Source organism: Myotis myotis, unplaced genomic scaffold, assembly GCF_014108235.1.
Source record: "Myotis myotis isolate mMyoMyo1 unplaced genomic scaffold, mMyoMyo1.p scaffold_m19_p_17, whole genome shotgun sequence".
Lineage (NCBI taxonomy): Eukaryota > Metazoa > Chordata > Mammalia > Chiroptera > Vespertilionidae > Myotis > Myotis myotis.
Genome location: NW_023416321.1, coordinates 8,680,623 through 8,699,633, shown reverse-complemented (window position 1 = coordinate 8,699,633; position 19,011 = coordinate 8,680,623). Strand labels below are relative to the sequence as shown.

Below are 19,011 nucleotides of genomic sequence, written 5' to 3'. Positions count from 1 at the left end.
TGTGGACTGAAGGGTCCCAGGTTTGATTCAGGTCAAGGGCATGTACCTTGGTTGCGGGCACATCCCCAGTAGGAGGTGTGCAGGAGGCAGCTGATCGATGTTTCTCTCTCATTGATGTTTCTAACTCTCTGTCCCTCTCCCTTCCTCTCTGTAAAAAATCAACAATGTGTGTGTGTGTGTGTATGTGTATATATATATATATATATATATATATATATATATATATATATATATTTTAAAAACCCACAAAACTGCCATTCTCTGGAGCATTTTGAGATCTTGCTTATAGGCATGTCCTCAGTTTGGCTGAAATAAACTCTTTAATGTTCTATAGGTTTGGAATTTCTTTCGTTGACAAAATCTTCCATGCCCTACTGAAAACTTCTTTTTAAGTTTGAAGTGAAAGGAAAGAACTGACAATTCAAAGTAGCAATATATGTCCTTCTCTCCTCCTTCACTTTCCCCAGTTCCACCTCATCTAAATACATACAAAAGAACTAAGAGATAAATACTGCAAGTCATTAGGAGATTTGATGCAGTAGCAGGTATTTAACTGAATTTCATATTCCAAAATGCCACAGGGATTGGTAAATCAAGAGAAAGCAGGGTTTGATTTCCTCATGTACAAATTCTAGTCAATGTGCCAGAAACTGAAAATTGGCAGAATCGGTGGAATTTTCCAAGACATATGTCAGATAGTAATTCACTCACAAACACACATTTTAAATCATCTTACTGCTATAGAAACATTTCCAAAGCAATAGGATTTTAATGTAGCCATGTTACTTATTTGTAGAAAAAGCATTCCCCTGTTTTAGATAAGAAACAAAAAGTACATAGTACCCTAGATATACTAACTGCATTCCAGAAATTATATTTTAGATTTAAAAGGAACCAAAAAACACAATGTATTAAACTGGAACAAGGATTTATTTTTTTTATATTTTTAGGACAGATTTTTTAAAGTGGAAGGGAAGAAATACCTTAGTCTAGAACAGAGATTTTCAACTGGTGTGCCACAAGAATTTTTAAAACATGCAATACCTGACTATGTAGTCAAGGGCACTGACCTCTTTTCCCTTAAATTGTCAAATATAAAAACGACAACAGCCAACACAACAATAGCTGTCCCGTGTGAATGCCCTGTCTTGAATCATAAGTAGTGGTTAAAAATAAGTAGTACAGCCTGGCTGGCGTAGCTCAGTGGTTCAGCATCGACCTATGAACCAGAAAGTCACAGTTCCATTCCTGGTCAGGGCACAAGCCCCAGTCAGGGCCCATGTGCCCACAGGGCTCGATACCCAGTGGGGGGCATGCAAGAGGCAGCCAATCAATGATTCTCTCTCATTAGTGATGTTTCTATCTCTCTTTCCCTCTTGCTCTCTGAAATCAATAAAAATATATTTTAAAAAAATAAGTAGTACTTAAAAATGATTAGAAAACACAGCCTAACCACTGGTTGTGGTCACTCTCCTACAGAATAAAAATTAGAAATTGAAAACGTACATTTTTAATATAATTGTAGTATTTTAACACTAGGAAGCCAGAAATGAGTGTGCAGGCAGCTGATCGATGTTTCTAACTCTCTATCCCTCCCCCTTCCTCTCTGTAAAAAATCAATAAAATATATTTTTAAAAAAAGAAAATGGCAGAATAAGGAATTTTGAAATCCCACCTCTCCATAAAATTAACCAAAATAATGGTCAAATTTTTTTTTGAACTTTGGAAATTAATCAAAGACTTGCAACAATCCAAGTAGTGCATATTCAAGGAAAAAAAAAAAGTTGAATCCCATTAAGAACAGAGTTTGTGGCATTTTCATTTACCCAACTCCCAGACCAGGAACAGCCCTGAAAATAACAGCTTGCATTGCTGGTAATTGAGGAACCAGAACAGATTTCTTTTTGAAAGTGATGTAATTATTTGTCTACACCTGTCTGGTTGCTTCCTGAAAGACCAACTCAAAAGGCTTGTCTTCATTTTGCCCAACTCAAAAGGGGCTCAATGCTAAAGAAACTACCCCACTTTGTCCAAAACAAATGTTTTAGTCACAGCTGCCTGAGGGACAGGTAACAGTTGGAGCAAACAGTGGACCAACCATAGAGCTTGGGAGAAAATGAGATGTCCATAGGGCATTGAAAACTCCAATATTCCTGGGAATATAGAAGGCCACACACATACCCAGGGATGTGCACATGTCCAGGAAAGACTTGAGAAGGCCCCTAACCTATCACCTCTGGTTGACTGAAGCTTCACAGAAGCAGGAAGTGAAGGCTAAGTAAGGCATAATTGTAAACTGGCTGGCTAAGCATTTAAGGGATACCCTCAATGTACAAAAAGAACTCAATAAAGAGAATTTTTGGTTGCAAGTATTTAAGGAAATCTCTGTATAATCACTTAGCTGATTATTAAGCTAATGAAACAAAAGTTTTGGTGGCCATACAAGAAAAAAGAATACACATTTTACAGAACTAGTTCAAAAATACACTAAACAAACAACACTACAAAAAACAGCATTAACAAACCCGGGAGAAAAATGAATAGAGTTGCTACATTTTAATATTCAAAATGTCCAGTCTAAAAAAAATACAACGTATGCAAAGAAGTAATTTGCAAACAATATATATAGGGGTCTAGTTATCCACAATAAAGAACTCTTATAACTCAACAAATAACCAGTTTTAAAATGTGCAAAGAATTTGAATAGACATTTCTACAAAGCAGATACGAAGGGACAAAAAACACATAAGATGCTCAACATCATGAGTCATTAAGGAAATACAAACCAAAACCACAATGAGATACCCACCAGGATGCTATAATTTTAAAAAAGGAAAACAACAACTGTTGGCAAGGATATGGAGAAATTTAAACCACTGTACATAGCTGTGGAATGTAAAACTGTACAGCTGCTGTGGAAAACGATTTGACAGTTCCTCAAAATGTTAAACATAAAATTACCACATGACCCACTCCTAAGTACATACCCAAAAGTATTGAGCCCTCCTTGCCTGCTTAAAGATTGGCTGCCAACATGAACAACACAGTAACTATCCGAACCAGGAAGTTTATGACCGGAAGACTACTTTAGTGGAAACAAATGGTCATTGACATCCTTCACCCTGGGAAGGCAACAGTACCCAAGACAGAAATTCAGGAAAAACTAGCCAAAATGTGTAAGACCATACCAGATGTCATCTTTGTATTTGGGTTTAGAACAAATTTTGGTGGTGGCAGGACACCTGCCTTTGGCATGATTTCTGACACTCAAAGAAAAATGAATCCAGACAGACTTGCAAGATACGGCCTATAGGAGAAAACAATGACCTCTAGCTCCCTCACTACAACCATAACATGTAAAATATAGAATTAAACTGAATCGTAGGTAGGGAGTATTATTGACTGAAAAGGTAATGTATGAGTTAATTACACATTTTTACCATTTGAATATGTTTGTAGTTAGTAGTGCAGATAGATCTTGGCCATTACACCTTGTATTTCATGGATGGGATCAGTTTAAATGCAAATCTGACATTACTGAAATAAATCATTTAAATACTCCAGAAGATGATAGTATTGTTTCTTGGTATTCTTTCTTTCTTTTTTAAAATAAAAATATTTTTATTGATTACAGAGAGGGAGAGAGAGAGATAGAAACATCAATGATGAGAATCATTGATCGGCTGCCTCCTCCTGCATGCCCCCTACTGGGGACTGAAACCCCTCCCCCCTACCAGAGCATGCTCTGACTGAGAATTGAACCATGATCTCCTGGTTTATAGGTTGATGCTAACAACTGAGCAACACTGGCTGTACAAATATTTATAAAACTTTTAAAATAAATATTAAAAAGTCTCACTCCCAGTCATGAGGAAGAATTATAGCAAAAAAAGTAATCAGATTAGTTTTACTTGACATATGGATAATATACTAACAGCTTTTGAACCAATGGTGACTTACAGCATAGGTATCTGAAAGGAAATTACTACTTGGTATGGTTTACACAGAATATCTGTTCATGGTTGTTTGAGAGAGTTACTTAAGTTGGTTAATAAGTATGGCTAATAAGCCAAAGTACCAGTTAAATTCCCATACTTCGCAGTCTCCACAAAATTAACTTCGCTCAATTCTGTGGTCACAAACCAAGTATTACTCAATCCTAACAAAACATCTTATAAATGACTGCTATAGTTCAAAAGAAGAAGAATGGGTAAATTGTTCAAAACAACCTATTCTCAGCATATCCTAGAGGCAAGTATAACAGACTTCAAGTCAACTAGATTAAAGTTCTGGCTTTTATACTTAAGATATTTAATGTTGGGAAAAATAGCAGCCTTACAGGGCATTTGCTTTCTATAAAATAGCAGAAAAATATCCTGTGCCTAACATACAAGATTCTTTTTAAGTTCAAGTGAAACAATAAATGGGAATATGCCCTTTAATGTGTAAAACATTATATTCATTACTTGAGATAGTTCAACATATCTGTCCTAGGGGTTAGTAGGATATATATGAGGGTCATACACTCAAACCTACTTTTGCTCCACCCGGTATAATGAATTCCTGAAACTACTGCTGAAAGACTTACTTCCCTATTCCTCTTTTTCTAACCTTGTATAATTTCTGCTTAAGTCTCTGAGGGATGTTGCCTTAGAGAGGAGGGGTTACTCTGATTAGCTCTATCATTGGTAGTACTCTGTTTCATTTCCCTAAAGATGTCTCAGTAGAACTAAAGAAATTACTAATAAAAACCTGCAGATTTTTTCCTTGGTCCTTCCCTGTAAATATGGAGAGAACGTCATAGAGAAGGATAATTCATATTCCTATGTTTAAAAATAAATCCTTACACCTGAGAGTAAAGTGATAATATATTTTTTTTATTTGAGAGACAAACATCGACTTGTTGCTCCACTTATTTACGCATTTATTGTTTGATTCTTCTTTTTTAAATATATTTTATTGATTTTTTTACAGACAGGAAGGGAGAAGGATAGAGAGTTAGAAACATCGATAAAAGAGAAACATCGATCAGCTGCCTCCTGCACATCCCCTATTGGGGATGTGCCTGCAACCAAGGTACATGCCCTTAACTGGAATCGAACCTGGGACCCTTCAGTCCGTAGGCTGATGCTCTATCCACTGAGCCAAACCGGTTAGGGCCATTGTTTGATTCTTGTTTGTTCCCTGCTGGGGTATCAAAGCCACAACTTGGGGCATTGAGACCATGCTCTAACCAACTGAGCTACCCAGCCAGGGTTTAAAGTGCTAATATTTTTTAAAAGCAGGGTCAATGGATTTTGTTTTTCTTTAAAAGCATTAAAGTAAAAAGAAATTTAGCCCTGGCTTTGTAGCTCAATTGGTTAGAGTGTCATCCTGATATGCCAAGGTTTCAGGTTCGAGCTCAGGGCGCGTACAAGAGGCAACCAATGAATGCATAAATAAGTGGAACAACAAATCGTCGTCTCTTGCTCTCTCCCCTTCCTCTCTCTCTCTCTAAAAATCAAAAGAAATAAAAGCATTAAAGTATAATGTATCTCTTATAAGCAGTCTGAGGATAACAGAAAGTGTGAATGCTTTTCATCAAATTGGTTTTTATCACTCCCATATATCTATCACTGCATTTACTAGAACATACTAAATAATCTTTCTTATGTATATTCCTTCCTAACTAGACTACAATCTCTCTGGGGCAGACAATTTTTTGGAACAGCTTTGTACCTCTAACACCTATCAATATCTAACACATAGTTGGTGCTAAATAAATTTTTAACAGAACTGAATTCCTACCAATAGCATGCCTTGGTTTTCTATACCCAGATTTTTCTGAGCCCTGAGCAAGGTCAGATAAGCTTTGCTGAGCTCTGGCACATATGTTTTTGGGAGGATGAGAGGCTGTACAGTGTGGTGTGATGGTTTCATTAGTGAAACAATGCACTAGATCACATAAAATGTACAAATTGTAAAATAACTATATTTAAGGTGCTGTACATTTGATTGATTAGGTGCAGACGTTGTTTCTAGGGCTAAACGTCTAGGATAGAATAGAAACCTGAGAAAAGGGGTACTGATTTTATGATTTCAAATTCATGATATGTAAATTATTTCCCCATGGAATTCAGGTTGTAAATATAAACTACCCGTGTTTCTTTAACAGAAATTTATATCACTCTCTTAGGAAACTTTAATTGCCAGATCTCCCATTCAGTGGATGACAATGGTTTCAAGGGATTAGTACTGTGCAAAAACTTCACTAGTGAGTCTGATTGCCATTCGCGTTGATACTTATTAATCTCTACTACAGAATTCAGTTGTCATAAGTGAAATTTAGTTTTATTTACTCCTCCTTAATAATGTCTGTTTAACTCAGGGGGAGTAGTCTTAAAAAGTAAGAGTTCTGGGTTTATTCAATCTGACATACACTATATTAAATTTAATCTTTAACATTAATCCAGTTTGTGTTAAAATAGAGAAACAGACAACTAGAGATCTCATTTTATTTAGAGTTGTAAAGATAGAGAGCTGTAAATGGTTTTCCCTGGGGCTCAGTGTGAGTTAGTCTGTGTGGAGATCTTGATTCCTAATTTAGAATAAACTTTTCTATCTGGACCAGAGACTGATGAGTGCAAATAAAATTTATGTGATTTAAGGCCTACAATCCATCTTTTGAGGATTTTAATCTCAATATAATTATTCTTTCTTAAGGACTGTGTTGACCTCAGTAAAGCTGCATTTGTTGTTGCTGCTGTGTAGATTTAGACTTGGGAAGTTTCTTTGGTATAAATCCAGTCAGCTTTGACAAAGAATACTGAATATTAAGTCCCTTATCTTCCCGAAGTTACCAATCATGATGATATAAAAAGTTCTAGTATTAAATAAATGTGTAATGGAGAATTCCAAGATATATCAGTTTTCTTTCCTACAAATGGGTTGCAGAAATAAGTTATGATGCAATTTTTTTCAACATAAGCTTCTTTACATGAAGAACATGTAAACTATTTTCAAAAAATGACACGAATGCATGTGGGGAAAAGGTATTAGCAATGCATTGTTCTTTTTCAAAAAATAAATGCACCCCTACTTGTGCATGTTCAGTCATGCCATAGCTTAATTTTCTACAAATCAAAAACTGGAGTTTCTGGGGTAAAAGCTGACTGATCTAGTGTTTTAAATGTCAACTTACAACTGGGTGCCAGATTCTCATCTTAGGAGACATTTATCCATATCTGCCTAACAATGAATACAATAATGGTTACAGTATAAACTCCAGATTAAAACACTGCTAAATTATTACCATTCAACTAGGTTGATTAAAATTCACAGCAGTTCCTATTGAACAAACCCAATATATAAAACGAAATCAGATGAACAAAGAGATAATTAGTTACATTCTTTTCTTTCTAAGAGAAATTTTCCTTTAAATAGTAAATTCCAAAGCATTGAAAATGATATAGCTTGTCTAAGTCACAGAGATGGTAAGTGGCAAGCCAAGGTTCAAACTTTCAAACTGACTTCAAAGCTAATACTCTTAAATAGGGTATAATACTCTATAAATCCTAAGAATTTTAATTTAATAACAACACACTATTAAGTACAGGATATCACACAACCATTATATATCCCTTCCTCACTCCCTTGGCAAAGGAGTTCAATTGGACAGATATTGCACAGTTGTTTTTTAATTCTAGTGTCTCCCTCCATTTTTACCAGAATTCAAGGCAAAAATAAACAGGAGTCAAAAGCAGAATATAGGTTAAGATCACAAAGACTGTCTTTATGAGCAGTTTTATGTAAAGAAATATAAGAACACTGGCAATAAGTTGAGTATCTAATTGCCAACCTACAGCAAACTGGGAGACTTATTTACAGAGAATCGTGGAATTACCATGCTCGAAGGAACTTCAGAGTTGAGACAGAGGTCCAGAGAGGTAACTTACCCAAGGTCATATAGATACCAGTACATAGGTATGTGTGTGTATGAAAAATTAAAATGTATATGGAAGTACTTATTTCATAGTTCAGAATTGAATTATTTCCCTTTGTAAAATCCTTAAGATATCGCCTTCACACTTTCATTCTTTCCTTACTCAAATTAATTTCAAAATTTGAACATTAAATATATAAATGATCTGGTTCAAAAAATAAAATGACAAAGGATGACATATTCTAAAAGGGAACCCTAGAAAACCTTGCAGTTAACATTTATAATTAACATTAAATTGTTAATTTGCAGGGAACTGCAAATCCCTTCTTTCCTTTTTCTTCTCCCCACTCACCTTCAGAAAGGAAAACAAAAAAACAAAACAGGTTTTGTTGGTAACTGCAATTCAGGATATAGTGAGTTGGACCTAAACTGTCAACCAAGAATGACACATGCATAAGAACAGGTACTCCCCTACATTAAAAAACCTGCTCTAATCTAGAAATTATACTGTTTTCCTTTTTCCTGTCCCTCCTGACACATAAATTCCCTTTCTCAGTAGACAGTAAAGCATACTTGAAGCACCCAGAATAGCTAAACCTGGGCATCCTCCCTATTGTTGTAAATTATAAGAAGAACTAATAACACTTTTCCATTCTTTTTACTTTTAATTATGAATTACCTACCTGCATCCTACAGTTGATCAGAAAGTCACACTCACCAACGAATACCATAATAGTACATTTGATTATATAAAGTTATATAATTAAGCAAGCTGAAACACAAATACTTTTGCCTAGTTCAATACCACCACCTATTGTTAGCTGCTATTAAGTTAGCATTTTCAAATGAGTCCAAGTGCATTAAGACATAATCTGCAAAACCCCATTTGAATGTCTCCATTTTCCTGAGTCAATTTTGGGTGGGAGTCTGACCCAAGAATTCACTAAGTCTGGAAGGTCAAGAAGGAAAACTGTAAAGACAACTATGTGAAAGCAGCTAAATTTGGTCAGTTTAAGGGCATTCTTTCTTCTTCCTCCCTCCCTGGGATTTTCCTGGTGTAACGGAATATTTTATTTTGAACATCTAAAAATACCCTTCCAAAACCACAGTAGTTAGATTACTAAAATTTTAATTCAGTTTCCAATCTGTCACCAGTTGGGAATCAGTAATCTAAGGGCTAGGCATGGAATCCTTAGCTGTAACAAAAGTACTTATTAATTTGTAAAAAAAGGAAATGAGACCAAGACTTGAAAAGACAACTCTGGAAATGAAAAAGGAATTTTTACAGCCCTGGCCTGGTGGCTCGGTTGATGGGAGCATCCTCCCATACACCAAAAGGCTGTGAGTTCGATTACAGATCAGGGCACATACCCAGGTTGCAGGTTCAAATCCCCAGTGGGACGTGAACAGGAGGCAAGCAATCGATGTTTCTCTCTCACACTGATGTTTTTCTCTCTAAAATCAATAAAAATATCCTCAGTTGAGGATTTAAAAATAGGTTTTGCTCTAGCTGACGTGTTCAGTAGTTACTGATCACTAAAGGGTTGAAGGTTCAATTCCCAGTCAAGGGCACGTACCTGGGTTGCAGGTTAGATTCCCCCACCCTGGTCAGGGTGTGTTCAGGGGGCGACCAATCGATGTGTCTCTCTCACATCAATGTTTCTATCTCCCCACCTCCCTTCCACTCTCTCTAGAAATATCAATGGCGGGGGCGGAGGGAATTATCCTCAGGTATTAACAACAACAAAAAAGAATATGTTCTGTAAAGTTTTTTGCCAAGCTAAAATATTTTAACAACTTAATGGAAAACATGCATGATGGTTTATCTCTATGAAGACTACAAAGATACAAACATGTTAATTTTAAAATAATGAACAACTACCACATAAGTACATGATATAATGTTATTGTGCTTCAAAAAGTAAAAAAGGACCCATGATTATACAATAAAGAAACATCAATAACACTATTCAAAAAGGGCAGATTGTCTAAATGCGCCTATAGAGCACAGACTTCTAATTTGGATTTTCTGTATTAGATTGCTTTCAAACCAATCTCAAAAGTGTTAAAAAAATAATAAATAAAGTGTTAAAAACGCTTAGTATTACTAGTACTCTTTCTCATTGCAATGCCTTTCAAATAAAGTGAAATGACTCTCGTCCACTAGAAAAATATATATAATTTTCCACATGCACCGAATTGGAAAATATGGTTATTTACTATGCAAAATGTCCTTTAAAAGATGAAACCTTAAGGGGGAAGAAGGTTATTATCGCAGGCTGAACAGTACTGTGCAACTCAGACTACAAAATTTTCTTTTTGGCTGTTTATTGATAGCCATTTTTAAAAAGTAAATCTTGCCCTAACTGGTTTGGCTCAGTGGATAGAGTGTCAGCCTGTGGGCTGAAGGGTCCCAGGTTTGATTCCGGTCAAGGGCATGTACCTTGGTTGCAGGCACATACCCAGCAGGGGTGTGCAGGAGGCAGCTGATTGATGTTTCTCTCTCATCGATGTTTCTAACTCTCTATCCCTCTACCTTCCTCTCTGTAAAAATCAATAAAATATATTTTTTTAAAAAGTAAAAAAATAAAATTAAAAAAATAAATCTTTATTGCTGAAAGTATTACATATGTCCGTGTCCCCCCCCCCCCCCGCACTGCCCTCTTCCACCTCCCTCCCCCTCAAGCCTTCACCACCCACTGTTTGTGTCCTCCAGTTATGCATATATACGCACGAGTTCATTGGTTGATCTCCCCCCCCCCCCCCCGCCTCCCGTCAGCCTACAAATTTTAAAACAAAATATCAGAGTGGCTGTTTGTTTCAGAAGAAATGGCCAAAGAAATATGGTCCTCTGCTTTTATTCAAAAATTATAGATTCATGGGATTCTGAAACAAAGGAAACCTTTATAATTGATTCTAACTGCCTTGTTTTGCAGAGGGAAATGATCAAATCAGAAAAGTGAAAAGAAATGACCAGGCCCTGGCTGGGTAGTTCAGCTGGTGAGTGTTGTCAGTATACACCAGGATTGCAGTGTGATTTCCAGTCAGGGCACATATAAGAATCAACCAATCAATGCATAAGTAACTGGAACAACAAACCGATCTCTTTCTCTCTCAATTATGATGAAAATTACAGTTAGTTGGTGGCAAAAATCAAGACCTTCTATCCAGTTCTCTCAACTCTCACTGTAGTATGTTCTTTCTGCCATACCACCTTTTATGTTTTTTCTTATTTTGGACAAATTGAATTAATAAAGTGAGGCAAGCTATATTATAGATTCATCACAGTAAGCAGTGAGGTATAATCCTATATAATAAAAGGCTAATATGCAAATTGTCCCCTCGACCAGCAGTTCGACTGGGAGTTCGATCGGGGTGGCTGGACGGACCTTGCCTGTGCACGAATTCATGCACCGGGCCTCTAGTAAAAAAACAATAATGAATAATACTTAAAAATACCCAAATTAGAGCATATCACTTCCTAACTGTATGAAGTATAATGATAAGCAATAATGAATAATACTTCAAAATACCCAAATTAGATCTTATCACTTCTTAACATCTCCAGATACTAAATAAACTATAAGATGACATATGTCAGGTAATATTATCACTATAACTTTTTAAATGTTAGATTTTTAAAAAATATATATTTTTATTGATTTCAGAGAGGAAGGGAGAGGGACAAGGAGAGAAGCATCAATAATGAGAGAGAATCATTGACTGGCTGCCTCCTGCCCGCCTCCTACTGGCGATTGAGCCCATAACCCGGGCATGTGCCCTTAACTGGAATCGAACCTGGGACCCTCCAGTCCACAAACCAACTCTCTGCCCACTGAGCCAAACCAGCTAGGGCAAATGAGACTTTTTAATAAACCCAAATAAGATAGAATTTTTCCTCTGTGTTCTCATAATGGAGCTACTAAGATAAGAGCATGACAAAGTAGAGAGGTTTAACAACAACAAAAAAGATTTAAATGTACACGCCTGTCACTAATCTCACTGAGTGTTAAGATAACATTGTTTACAGAACTTAAGATGAAGGGTAGCTTCATTTTCTCGATAGCAAAGACAAAATAAAATATAATAGATGAAGAACGTTAGAAAACTCTTCTCCACACATTTTATGGGCTTTTATGCTGTTATGCTAAAACGCGGAGCAGAATGATAGAGTGGAGTCAAAAAATGCAGACTGGGCCGAAACCGGTTTGGCTCAGTGGATAGAGCGTCGGCCTGCGGAGTGAAAGGTCCCAGGTTCGATTTTGGTCAAGGGCATGTACCTACCTGGGTTGCGGGCACATCCTCAGTAGAAGATGTGCAGGAGGCAGCTGATCGATGTTTCTCTCTCATCGATGTTTCTAACTATCTCTCTCCCTTCCTCTCTGTAAAAAATCAATAAAATATATATTTTTTTAAAAAAAAATAAAGAAAAAAAAATGCAGGTTGGAATCTTGGCTCTCCTACTTACTGGCTGTGCAACTTGAACACTTTTCAGGGCCCAGTTTTCCTCAACTGTAAAATGGAATTGTGAGAATCAGAAGTAACTGAGGTAAAACACCTAGCTCAGTGCCAGGATATGTAGGAAGATGAAATAACTATTATTAAATTTGAAATTATCAAATTGGCTGAAAAACAAAGTTTACTATAAGTAATAAAATAAGTATTTGAATGAAGAATTTCAATTGAGATTAAAACAATTGGGCACACATTATGTTAATGTTTAAGAATTATTATCATATCGATTTAGTGCCAAAGGGATAGAGCAACGAACAAGAATTTTCACATCTCTGTATCTTTTAACTTTTCTATCCAACAACCATCTACTTTGGCTATTGACTTATGGGATGCTACATATGTGGCTAACAGGTTGTGCTCTCTCTTGATTTTAACGTAAAATTTTTTCCTATACCTCTATCCCTGAGTGTGAGATTTTAAGTTTGTGGCCTTCTGGTACAAGATCCTAAAGCATAATACATAGGATATCCTTATAAAAAGATGTTAATGAATCAACTATAAAAAGATAAGCTTTGGCTATCTTCTCTCTGCCAGGAAAAAAGAATGTGGCCAAGAAAAAAGCAACAATTTTTCACTTTTTATAATAACCATAACTAATTTAAAATTAGTTATTTTTTTGCTATAAAATTTTCCAGCACTCACAAAAATTCTCAGGTGTCTGTTTACAATCATAAAATTATCAGTCCTTTAAAAAGCATCTTTAAAAAAGTATTCTGAATATTGAGAATTAAAAATAATTTGATGTAAATGTTTTAAATATGAAAAGCCTGCTTTATCTTATCTGTATCTTCTATCCATTGAAAGTGAATATTTAAAATGTTTTCAATGAATTAGCAATGTATATTACTTCATAAAAGATCAAATATTTTGTTTTACTATTTATAAATTAGGAGAGTAAAGAAATGATTTTAAGAAATACCCAGATTAAAAAAGAAAGAATGAAACCCAGTAACACACACCAATTCCAGCCCTTTTCATTTGTATTCTAGCATGGAACACTTGGCATAATAAAAGAGTAGCTTTTGGTTTACAAACACTTTAATCATGAACACTGTACAAGGAGGGCTTCTCCCCCCTCCCCCCTTATTCTTTTTATCTTCTCAAAAACGTTTAGAGCCCTGGCCGGTTTGGCTCAGTGGATAGAGCATCAGCCTGTGGACTGAAGGGTCCCAAGTTCAATTTCGGTCAGGGGTGCGGGAGGCAGCTCATCAGTGATTCTCTCTCATCATTGATGTTTCTATCTCTCTTTCCCTTTCTCTTCATCTCTGAAATCAATAAAAATATATTTAAAAAAAACGTTTAGAAAGCTGTAACTGCCAGTTACATATCCATCAAGGTAAATAGACATGCTTAATAAAGCAGTAAATTTTCTTATTACTTTAGTACCATGACTACAGGTAAACTACGAATTAAAATATAAATTATAAAAAAATGCAATTTTAAAGCACATACTACAAAAGAACTCTTTCCAACAGTTACTCACACAACCTACAAGTGAACAGCAAAATAAATAATACAGAGCTGGTTGCAATGGCAAAAGGCTATTCCCTACTCAAATCGTCAGTATTTGAGGGCTTTCAAGATTCCTGGTTAAGTGCCAAATGTCTGTTCAGTAATTTTATTGACAGTCCCAACTTTTACAGCAGTACTGAGTATGAAAACACCAAAAATTAAGTTTATTGGGTCTCTCTACATTAGGGCGACATAAAGTAAAAACCAAACCATAGCCAGTACAGTGCTTTCTTCCTGTGGTTGAGGAGTTCAACATTAAAGCACTAAAGAGACCAATTCCTTAAAATTTTCTCCACTCCTCGCTTGCAACATTGCAGTCCTCAATGTATACCTCCCCCAAACACTTCCTACCTTGACATTTGTGGATAAATTTAAAAAAAAACAACCACCATTTCCCCCATAACCGTAAAAAGAAATCAAGGAATAGACTAAACTTAAGACCTTCGGGTAGCAATTTCACCCTCGGCACCTAGTTGGCAAGGTTTCCCCAACGTTTGTCTCACCGTCTTACAATTTCATCCTTCAAATGGAAATGAAGAAAAACACCCCGCGCGAGGTACACTGAGCCGTGAGTGATCCCAGGTCAGCCTGACGCTCTGCCAGAAAAGGCCAGGTAACGACTTCTCCTCCGGTTGTAGCCGTCTCTCTCTCTCAGCCCCTGGACAGACCTCCGGGTCAATGCGACCGCAACTCATTTACAGGACTTCGCGGCTTGTAAATTACAAGTGACAAGACTCCCTTCCCATAGGAGTCCCTTCCCCGCGCGGCGACGGCCTCCTCCCTCCAGACGCCTTTCGGCCGTTTCCTCATTTCCTCGCCCATTTCTCCATCTCCTGGCCACACACCTCTCTGGTCCGAGAAGTTCTCGGAGGCGGACAGCCTGGGAGGGGCTGTCTGAACCCCCCCAGGCCTTCGCCCCCATCTCCACGCCTGTGCGGTGCGCACACACATCGAAGAGTTAGTGCCCAGAAACAATGAGCGACCGGAGCACAGACCGACCGGGACCGAAGAGGAAGTTCCAGAACAATGCCCCGGCCCCGCGCCGCACCAGAGCCCGCGCCGCCTCCCTCGCCCCCGCCGACCGCCCCCACGGCCTCCACAGCTCCGACAAACGGCCCCCCGGCCCACAATCGGGGACCCCCCTCGCCCCGCGAACAAGGAGGCAGAAAGAAAAGCGAGCTCCGGTCGGTCGGAGCTGGGATGCTTTTTCTCCCGGCGGAGGGAGGCCAGCCAAGGGTTGTGTAAAGAACTGAAAGCCGAGGGGTGCGGGGGGGAGGGGAATTAGGGCGCCAGAGCTAATCCCCCGCCCCCCGAGGCCCGCGAGTGCAAGAGGCGGGAGGCGGCCGGCTCGGAGGACTCGGGGGGCCGGGCTGCACTAGGCGTTCGGGCCGCGAGGATGGGGAAGAGTCTGGTAGCGCCAGCGGCCGGCGGGTGACGGCGCCGCGCAAAGGGAGGAGGCTCCGTGTGGAGCGAATCTGGGGGGCCCGGGAGGAGGAATCGCCTTCCTCACGCCGCCCTAGCCCCCCCGAGTTCACACCTCAAACCTGCTCTTGGTCACTCCGTTCACGTCCCTCCTCATGAGGCCGGCGGGTGCGGCCGGGGCCCGGCGCTGCGGCGAGCGGAGTGCAAAGGCGAGGGGCCCCGGGCAGGCCCGGGAGGTCCGGGGCTGGGAGGGGGCGGCGGAGCGGCGGGCGGGGGCCGTCGGCGGGGAGAAAAGACCCTCGACTCCGGCTGGGCCTCCTCCACCTCCCGCGGCGCCGGCGGCGGCGGCGACTTCTCGTCGCTTAGCTCTTCGCTCTCCTCAGCCTCAACTTCAACCCAAAACAAAAACACTCTCCACCTGCCAGCAACGCCGCTCCTCATTGGGCAGCGCCGCCCGGGCCCCGGAGCAGCGTGGGGAGGGGGGAGGAGGAGCGCTCGGCGGCGCGGGACCACCCCTCCCCCACTCCCGGCGCAGCCCGCAGCGGTCGGCCCGGGAGCCGCCGGGGCGCGGGGCGGCGCACGCCCGCTCTCGCCTCCCAGGCCGGCCGGCCCGCCGCGAGCGGGAGGGGCAGGGAAGTGTCTGGGTGTCGGTGTGTCGTTCTGTCTGGGAGGGGCTGGGAGGGGGTGCGAGTGCGCGCGTGCTCACGGATCCGGGAGAGCGAGGAAAGCAGGACAACTGCCTGCAGCACCGGAGCCCCCCGTCCCCCTCCCCTCCGCGGGCATGGAGCACGCCTAACCCACCCAGCACTTGAGCTTTCTGTCTGGTTCCTCCCCCGCCCCCTACGTCTGGTCGCTTCTCCCCCAATAGCCTGTGTTGCCACACACGTCCTTCCCGGCCACCCAGCTCCCTTCCCCTATCACTCACTGTCGCCTTGAACCCAAAGTGCAGCAGGCGGTCCCTGCTCGGAGCCATTTTCCTCTTTCTGGTTGTCGCTAGATTGGGACAGTGCTGTTGTTGCTGCCGCCGCTGCCGTAGCTACCGCTGCCGCCGCCTCCCCCGCCCCCGTGGATTGCATTACCGGGTGTTGCAGGGAAGCCTGGAGGGCCGCTGCGGGGCGTGGGTCGCCCTGTGCATGGATCAGAAGGGCAGGGGGATCATTGTGCTGCCCACTGCTCGGGGATATGCAGCGAGGCCGCACCTCGCACCTTGGGGCCGGGGGGGTTCCGTGCTGGAGCGGGGTGACTATGCCTTTAGCTGGGGGAGGGGTGCACTTTGGTGGAAGTGGGGGCAGGCGAGGCGAAAGGGCCTTTGGCTTCCCCCTCCTCTCCGCCGCGACCGCCGCTGGCGCCCAATGGGCTCACTGCCTGCCCGTCCTCCAATCAGGGCTCTGGTTGGTGAGAACCTGATCCTGACGCCACTTTGGCGGGAGAAACAAGCGTGTCTGGCGAGTCTGGCCGAGTAGGCGGGGGCGCTTACAGAAAGGAAACTGACATATATCTGACTCCTTAGGTTGTCATCGCGTTATTATGCTTTAGCAACTCCAGTCCTCAAGGTTTGGAAATTCATGATCGAATTTACATGAATTAAGAGTTTACCCTTAAAACAACGACAAACCACAGAATCATGTCCCAAAGATAAATTGTAAACTATCAAATTTCAGCAGGAATGAGTTTGTCTTCATACCCCGTTTAATTCGCAGTTTTAGTGACCAACTTGTTATGAATCTCATTACGAGCTGACGAACAAATAGTGCTGGAGAGTTGTAAAAAAATTGGTATGTTTTAGCTGTAAGGCTTATTACCAAACTCTTCAAGCACTTGTATTTTCATTATCCTAGAAAGGGCTTCCTAAGCAAAAAAACTCGGCTTCAGAAACTCATTCTTAGGCCCACAAACCCAGATCTATCTGTTATGCTCTCTCCCCTCACAGGTACTTTTAATGTTATTGCTTCACTTCAGCCAAAAACAAAAGAAAAGAAAAATACTGCCTTTTAGGTATGGCTCACCTAAGAACAGTTTTCTCCTAACAAAAACTGATTAATTTGGTAACTAAGGCCTGCAGAAAATAGTAAAACTGGCTCGAGCAGATATATCAAAAGAAACTTTCACAGGTCTGTTTCCCTGTTTCAATTATCTTTTCCAATTAACCTATTTCAAGTTACACTTACTGGAGGAAGACTTACTTTTTGATAAAATTTTAACTGACCAAACTTTTAAAAAGATGAATACATGAACATTATTCAAAGGTTAAAAACTTATTACACATAGGCATATTACTTTTTATCAAAGAAATTTATTTGCATGTAAATAATCAGGTTCTTTTGTAATGTTTTTGGGGGAAAATCCCAGATTTTTATCTTTCAAAAAAATGAAAAACCCCAAAGTATTTACAGAACAGCCATATACACAGAAAATCAAATCAAAGATTTTAGAAAAGACCCTCCCCAGCTGCTCCTGATGTACATTTTTAAAACTCAAAATTTAAAGCCCAGCTTTTACAGCTGAACCTGTTTCCCAACCTAGTTTCTGAGATGTTAAGCACTTCCTATCCCTCAAAAAACTAACGTAAGGGTAGAAATAAAGGAGGAAGAGGGTTGAAAAGAAGGGGGGTGGGGGGGTAAGACAATGAGATTGCCCAGGGATTGTGGATAATGAGTTTCTTATACTGGCATCTGCTTTAAGTAACTTGATTGAATACTGTATGACTCACAGGCTCCCTGAAAGATTTTGTTCCTGTTTTCTGAGAATTCATGATATTGCTGCACTAAATTTTTAGACGTAGGCCTTAAGAAAAATCTTTCCAAGAGCTACCAACCTCAAGCCTGGTTTTGGCAATTACATCCTGCTTCATCCATCCACCCCCAATACTTATTTTAAAACATACCGATTTTGAACCTGAAATCTTCATGTACATCAGAGCAGGTTTTAACCAAGAACCCCTAACATGAAGCTAAAGACAGAAGAGAAATCAAGTCAAAGAATACATTAAGACACCAGCAGCAGAAAACAGGTAGAAGTTGACTTCATGTCCTTGCCGTCTTTTGAAACAGGAGAATGAGTACACCTAGACAGGAGGGAGGTGTCCCAGGCTTGGATTATTCTGCCTCTTCTCCTCCACCCTGTGGAGAAATGCAGTGCTCCCTGGTTCTCAGGCAGGGTGAAGCAGTTTAGCCCCGGCTCCCTGTTAAGCAAGTTCAGATGCTGGGTCAGTGTGTGGGGTGTGCCCATCGACAATTCAGGGGCTTATCCTTCATCCAGATCCTAACTCGGGATCCTTTGATCTGGGATGAAGACAGAAAGAGAGAAAAAGCTTCCCAGTTTACTCATTTTGGTATTTGTTGGCTCTGCTTGGGGGAGCTGAGCCCCTGATACTATGCAGTACATTCCCCATAAGATCTTCCCCACCCAGAACAAAAATACCATATAACTTTTTTGTTTTCCTGCAGAAACCAATGGGACAGGATTCAAAACTAGGTGAGAAACTTGTGAGAAATCCAACCTGGTTGTATGTCTGAGAGGCTGCTACTGTATCAGCATCACAAGATAAAGCACTCTGGTATCACCTTGCCCATGTCCTCCTTAGTGTCACCCAAGACATTTGACTGATACGGTAACGGATAACTTTTCTTGCTCCACTTTGC

At 40.4% G+C, this 19,011-nt stretch overlaps 1 protein-coding gene and 1 long non-coding RNA gene across 3 annotated transcripts in view; both read right to left on the bottom strand.

Moving 5' to 3' along the window:
* The window catches only part of FBXL20 (F-box and leucine rich repeat protein 20), a 74,803-nt gene extending 58,440 nt beyond the window's left edge, over positions 1-16,363 (bottom strand). Inside the window, exon 1 of one of the 2 annotated variants that reach the window (XM_036339139.1) lies at positions 16,296-16,363. In XM_036339139.1, the coding sequence (XP_036195032.1) occupies positions 16,296-16,343 (48 nt within the window). In that variant the 5' untranslated portion in view covers positions 16,344-16,363. Of the gene's footprint in view, positions 1-15,485; positions 15,902-16,295 lie in introns of those variants that run through there. The other variant, XM_036339140.1, reaches the window with a different exon arrangement.
* Positions 13,457-15,476, bottom strand: LOC118671227. Its single transcript, XR_004972674.1, has 2 exons — positions 14,452-15,476; positions 13,457-13,701 (listed from the first exon to the last, which is right to left on the bottom strand). It is a non-coding gene; the product is annotated as an uncharacterized LOC118671227 (long non-coding RNA).
* Positions 16,364-19,011: the final 2,648 nt, after the last annotated feature.